At 32.3% G+C, this 6,911-nt stretch overlaps 2 protein-coding genes across 2 annotated transcripts; both read right to left on the bottom strand.

Moving 5' to 3' along the window:
* Positions 1-3,136: 3,136 nt before the first annotated feature.
* Positions 3,137-3,625, bottom strand: LOC115231910 (trichohyalin-like). The gene has a single exon (XM_029801805.1). It carries the CDS (start codon positions 3,623-3,625, stop codon positions 3,137-3,139), a length of 489 nt encoding a protein of 162 aa, XP_029657665.1.
* Positions 3,626-4,669: 1,044 nt separating this feature from the next.
* Positions 4,670-5,209, bottom strand: LOC115231909 (SCAN domain-containing protein 3-like). Its single transcript, XM_029801804.1, has one exon. It carries the CDS (start codon positions 5,207-5,209, stop codon positions 4,670-4,672), a length of 540 nt encoding a protein of 179 aa, XP_029657664.1.
* Positions 5,210-6,911: the final 1,702 nt, after the last annotated feature.

Genomic DNA, 6,911 nt, shown 5'->3' with positions numbered 1-6,911 from the left:
TCTAAACATTTAAATAAATATTTATTAAAAAACCAAAGTAAAGTAATCATAATAGTTTTTTTGAATAATCTTTTCTTTATATTTTTTGCATTTTTATTAAACTTTTAAGCATATTCACATTTAAATGATCGTCATGTGACAAATATTTTTTGAGATCCGAAACACTTTTTATCGCATCTCGATGTGTAATATATTTATTTCTTTCACTAGCTTCAATAATTGAACTGTCTAAATTGTATTTTATCGTTATTGTTTTGTAGAAATTCATGAAGTTCGTGTCATTTTCAGAGTACTTAAACTCTATAAAATCATCTTCTTTTATGGGATCTGAGATCATTAATAAATCTATAATTTGTTCGAAATTTTTTTATTTTATGGTCTCCCTTAATAGGTTCTTCAATGCTTTTTTCCCATTTGGCGTGCTAAAACATTTTGATATTGTATCCACCGACACATTTTTCCAGCAAGATAAAAAAATAAGACGCTATGTTTCAGCGTTAATTTTTTATAGCATTCAATATTTGCTTCACCGTTATTTATTTTTTCAATTATATGTTTAAATTTAAATTTGTTGAAATGCGATTTGAATGATCTAATGATTTTTTGATCCATGAAAAATTTCTGAAACACGACTTAAACTCAAGAAGACCTATCAATAATATAATTTAGAATTTCTCTTTTTTGATCATAGAACACTTCCTCATGTTACACAAAAAGATACGCAGTATAAATATTTAAAAAATTATTTTTTTTAAATAATAAATTTTAATTTTTTTAATACTAAGACGTGGCGAGTAAGAGAATTTGGCGAGCAATAAAATTTTTTTAGTAAAAATGGTATTTTTTCTAAAAAAAGTGGCGAGTTATAGAATTGGCAAGCAATAGATGGTAAACTGTATATGTATAAAAATTAACTTCTAGAATAATTTGTATCTGGCGATTAAAAAATGATTTTTGAAGGACCAATGGAAATTGTTTAAACAAATCTAGCTATTTGTATCTAAATATTGTATTTTATTGATTATAGCATACAGACTTTTGTTATATAATTAATTCCAATAAATGGGGTGCCTTATATAATTAAAATAAATTATCTATTTTTGCGGGTACGATTATAAATTTTTGGTTTTACTTCATCTCGTAAAGCCGGTAGGAAAATCGAAACCATCACTGACCCCTCTCTAGCCTTGTACTCGTCTCAGTTCATTCTCTTTCAGTTCAGTTTTAGACATTTTACAAGCGAAATTTTAGACTATATTCGATTACTGCGTTTTTTCAGATTTTTTGGACCAAAATTTACCTGCGTGTTATTTTTGATTGCACGTTAAAATCGAGAAAATATGGTGATCTATTAAGTCGTTGCTGTCAAATAATTATTTATTAGCTAACCAACATAATTAAATATTGTTGATAAAAAGAATAATCTATTTAAATTAATAAAATCATCTTTCGGAGGATTATTAGCGGGCAAAGGAAGTTATTAGAGAAGAAAGAATTAATTTACGAACGTAAAAAATCGTTAATCAATATAGTATTTATATTTATAGTCGCATCGCGTTAGTATTATTTTAAATGTATTCCGAACACATAACACACACTGAAGAAGAGGAAATTATTGGATACGTTCATATTCCTCAGAAATTGGTGGAATTGGTCATACAAAACAACGAATTAGCCATTAAACTAATTAATAGAAAACCTAATAAATTATTGCACGTGTGAGTACACTGTTGTCTTGTTACATTATTTGATCTATCTATATTTTTTTATTTAATTGGATTAGAAGGAATATTTTGCGATGTAGTTTCTTTTAATGGATAAATTATCTGAAATTTCATCATTTTGTAATATTTGCAAGTTTATTCTTTTAATCTGTTTATTCCATTTATTTTGAAATCTTCTTTATCTTTATTTATTGAATTCTACGCTATTTTTTGATGGAAAGTTTTATTCTTTATATTCTTATGCCAGATTTTTTTAAAAGCGTGAGCTGCTTTTTTTAATTTTGAAAATATTCTTTTATTTTAAAATTGAATGTTCATATTGCTTCTTTAGCATATTTTATCGATTAAATAAAATTGATTGATTTACCCCGATCGATTATTTGATAAAATGTTAATTATTTACGCGGCCGGATAGAATGGAGATTTGAATTTATCCAATCACAACGAAGGGTTTGTTCCATAATCTTTTTAACTTGAACCTATCTATAATTTTTTTATCTCCGACACTAAATTCGTTTTTACTATTGTGGACATTTATTTTTCTATTCATTGCCTTATAGTAGGCTGAGTTTCCATCAATCGGATTTAAATTAAATTTGAATTTTTTTTGGACTTGGACAATTAGAATCGTCTAAATATAAATTCAAAGTTAAAATACTTGAATTTTCAATTGAGTCTAAATTCGAACAAATCTCTGAATTTTCAAAATGGTTTTAGCGACTTCAGAAAATTAATGTTCAATAAAAACATGAATTTTTCAAAACAAAATTGTAAAAAAAATATTAATAAAATAAATGAAGAATTATTTTTTAAAATGAATTCTCCAATATTTAGAAACTTTTTCGAACAACTTTTTATCACATGACATCTTTTCACATTTTCTCTTTATTGCCAAAGGTGACCGTTGATTTTCACTTAAAATTGTCGAAATGTGGTCAAAATCCTTTCCATAAATCTTGACAGCATCCAACAATGTCGCTTCTTCTTTTATAGACCATAAAAGTCGATTTGACTTAATACAATCTGTGGAACTAACGCGTTGTGGTGCGTTTAACTGTTGTGGTGTACTTTTTTCATTTATTTGTTATTTTTCATATTTTTTGTATAATTTAATACTTTCGTCGGTATTTCTGTTATCTTTCTTAATACTTCTTTCCTATTTTTACATGTCATCCCTTTTCCACGATCCATTACCATGTGGTAAATGCAGTAAAATTAACTGCCGCAAAAACGGCATTTACTGCGCCAACTGCCATGCTTACTTCCATATTGGATGTCTCAAGATTTCGAAGCTTCCTTAAAGAATGCAGCAAACATAACATTCCATTACTCCCGATTCCGAACTCAAGGAATCATAAAGGTGGCCTGATTCCAAATACTCCCTAATTTTTTCGAGGGTGTCTCGAGTTAATTCAACTAAAACCATTGATTAATGCTAATCTTTTCAACTTTTTGTCTTCAGGCTCCTGGTCCAGTCTAACAGCAGTCCTGACCCTATCCAGCTGTTGTCTAAGTTCCCTCTGGTCTCCGGGCTCCTGTTCCCGTCTAACAGCAGTCCTGACCCTATTCAGCTGTTGTCTAAGTTCCCTCTGGTTTTCGGGCTCCTGCTCCCTTCTAATCCCAGTCCTGACCTTGTCCCGCTGTTGTCTAAGTTCCCTCTGGTCTTGGGGCTCCTGGTCCCGTCTAGCAGCAGTCCTGACCTTGTCCAGCTGTTGTCTAAGTTCCCTCTGGTCTTCGGGCTCCTGGTCCCGTCTAACAGCAGTCCTGACCCTGTCCAGCTGTTGTCGAACTTCCTTTTGATTCTGTGTCTCTTCAGACCTTTTCCTAGCCATTCTCAACCTATTTTTTTCTCGTCTAAATTTTGCCATTTCAGAACTCTCATTTGACCTCTTAACTGGCATTCTAATTCGCTTACTTAAACTAACGCATATATCATCGTGACTATAGTGTCTTGAATTAGCCAAATCTACATTTATTAATTTACGTTTTGCGCTATATAGATCATCTAAAACCTGTGTATTTCCAGAATATTCTATGTTCGTTAATCTGGAATCTGTTTCGACGTACTATAAAATAATTTACAGTTCATGTATTAATACCTTTCTAACATTCGGGTTTTCATTTAGACGATTTGGAAGATTAACTTCTGTAATGCTTGATACACTGGCATTACCTCCACCTAGACCTACCTTACCTACACTGCCTATGCCTATATTAACTACACCTACATCATCTACACCTACACAAACTACATTTACCGCCTCACCATTTAAGCACATTTCATCTTTATTACTCCCCCAATCTCCCCTCGTTTCTCTTTTTTTGTTATATGGTCCATTTTCTCTTGTTTGTTAACATTCTCAGATCTCTCTTGATAGGACATTCTTATGATTTTGTAAACGCGAATCAGTAATTTATATTAAATTTCTACGTAAATTTATTTAGTGAAATTTATGTAAAGTGTATTATCCAATCAAATCCATTATACTTAATTGCCTCTATGTTTAAAGGAATTGAAACTTTAGCATAATCGAACTTGTCTGTTTCGGTGAAGAAAATGATAATCAGCCTCATCTTTGTGGTATTATACAGAAAAAAATTAAAGCCTGTTAAATCAAGGAGATTTAAATATAGGCAAATTGAAATTTACATGGCTAATTTGAATTTTATTTGCCTCTATCTTTTAAGGAATCTAAACAGTAGCATAATCGAATTTGTCAGTTTCGGCAGTTAAAAAGATAATGAGCCTCATCTTTGTGGAAAAACATCTAAGCCCGTCAAAGTAATCTGAATAAAGGCAAATGTAATTTAGATCAGTGTTTCTCAACCTTTTTTTCCCTGAGGCCCATTTTCAGGGTCATATAAAATCTCAGGCCCATTGCCTTTAATAAAACTTTGATTAACAAAAAAGTATTTTTATTAACATAAAAAATCTTATTAAAATGTCAATGACTACACTGCTCTTGATGTCTATCTATCAATTTGTCAAGTTGAATTTCCAGATCTTGGTTCAACCTCAAACGTAAGTCTCCTCTCTTCTCAATCTGCAATTGATTGCGTTTTTTTGTGAGTAAATCGTTTGTTGCAGAAAATCCTGTCTCAACCAACCAAGTGGTGGGAAAGCCAAGTACAAACGGAACAACTTTTTCAAAGAGTAATGGATGAATCGATTCTACTTTCATCCATCCATATAAGCCATCCCTTTCAATATTTTTCATTAATACTTTGTTCTCCTTCAGTTCAAGAAGTTCTCCAGCAATAATAGGATCAATGTCTTTTTCACTTAATACGTCAAAATGTGCTATATCTATAATCCAACTAGGCGGATTCATTTCGATGATATCTTTAAATCTTCTAGTCATATCTTCTTTCAAGCATTTCAAGTGGTCAGTGCAGCTTGCGATTACTTCTGAGCTCGGAGCAGTTTTGGCAAAATTACAAAAATAAGCAAATTCATTTTTTGAAGATGCATCTTCCAGAGACATAACTTGTTCAAAAAAGAGCGTACTTTCTCAGCACTATCTATCAGATTAGCATTTCGCCCTTGCAGTGTCATGTTCAGTTGGTTGACATGTGCGAATAAGTCAGCCAGGTAAAAAATCCTTGCTTTTGTATCGTTGTTATTTATCACTGAAAACAAAGTCTCAGCTTTATCTTTCTGCTTCTTGCTACAAGCTTGTGTTTTCATGTCATGAACAAAAATAAGAACCATATCCCACATTTCAGCAAGACGAACTAGGGAATTTCCTTTGGAAAGCCATCTCACTTCAGTGTGCATGAGGAGTCTCTGGTGGTCCTCATGTTCACATAAATGTTGAAATAGGCGGTCATGCAAAGCATTGGCTTTGACAAAATTCACTGTTGAAACAGCGACTTTCAATGCATGTTCCATGTCATCATTGAGAGATTTAGCACAAAGATGTTCTCGATGGATAATGCAATGAATTGCCAATATATGAGGGCAACTTTTTTTAATTTAGCTACAAAGCCATTCTGTTTGCCGGTCATAGCGCTGGCACCGTCTGTTGCAATCTGCAACAGATTTGACAGAGGGATCCCATTATCGTACAGATAGTCGTAAACAGCCGCATATATAGTGTCGCTTCGTGTGTCAATCAACTTTTTTATAAATAACATTTCTTCATGAATTGCCATTGCATCAATATATCGGACATAAGTAAGTAATAAGGCAGAATTGTTGATTGTTGTCTCATCAATTTGTAGTGAGAACTTAGAAACTTTTAATTTTTCCACAAGCTGTTTCTCGAGGTTTTCTGCCATTTCAATTTGCCTTCTCTTCACTGTGTCATTAGACAATGGGATTTTTTGTAGAATGTTGGCAGCCTGTTCTCCTAGCAGTTCTTTAGCACAGATCAACATTGCTGGCTTCACCAGACGTTCTGCAATTGTATGTGGCTTCCCCACCTTAGCAACCAGTTCACTCACTGCATAACTGACTTTTAGTGTCTTGTTATTATGCTCATTTGCTTTTTTTAAGCAGAATTCTAAAGTTTTTGGAGCATTCTTTTGGCGTAACTCCACTTTCTTCCTGAAATAGCTGCGCTCCTTTCCAACAGAAGCAGGATGCTTCAACTGTTGATGGGCGAACAATTTTGATTTCTTCATGGAAACATTTGTCATTACTAAGCCACAGTCCACACATTCAGGCCTCTTAGAATCAGCACTTGATGGGATGAAGCCTAGTAATAAAAAATCAGTCTGGTATTTGCGTGTAGTCTTCCTTTTTTCCTTGTGTACTTTTGACATGAACTATACAATCAGGCCTATAATATTTAAATTTAAATATGACAATATCATTAAATTAAAAACAAATCAAATCAATTTGAAAATAATAACGAATAAAGATTTATTAGTATTAGTATTAACATATTTTCTTTGAGGCCCACTCCAGGCCCAATTAAATCTTCAGGCCCATTTCAAAATTTCTCAGGCCCACAAGTGGGCCTGGGGCCCAACGTTGAGAAACACTGATTTAGATGACTAATTTATTGAATAAAGGTAAATGTAATTTAGATGACTAATTTGAATTTTAATTGGCTCTATCTTTTAAGGCATTTAAACATTAGCATTATCGACTTTGTTAAATTGCATAAATACATTATTAAATTTCTAAAGTATTTGACTGGAAGGGATTATATATTTAATTGGTATGCAATTCTATTCAGA

This window comes from Octopus sinensis, unplaced genomic scaffold, assembly GCF_006345805.1.
Source record: "Octopus sinensis unplaced genomic scaffold, ASM634580v1 Contig18956, whole genome shotgun sequence".
NCBI lineage: Eukaryota > Metazoa > Mollusca > Cephalopoda > Octopoda > Octopodidae > Octopus > Octopus sinensis.
This window is presented reverse-complemented; position numbering and strand designations above follow the sequence as displayed.

Coding starts and splice junctions, on each gene's coding strand:
- LOC115231910 (XM_029801805.1), bottom strand. CDS start 3,625: ATGCCAGTTAAGAGGTCAAATGAGAGTTCTGAAATGGCAAAATTTAGA.
- LOC115231909 (XM_029801804.1), bottom strand. CDS start 5,209: ATGTCTCTGGAAGATGCATCTTCAAAAAATGAATTTGCTTATTTTTGT.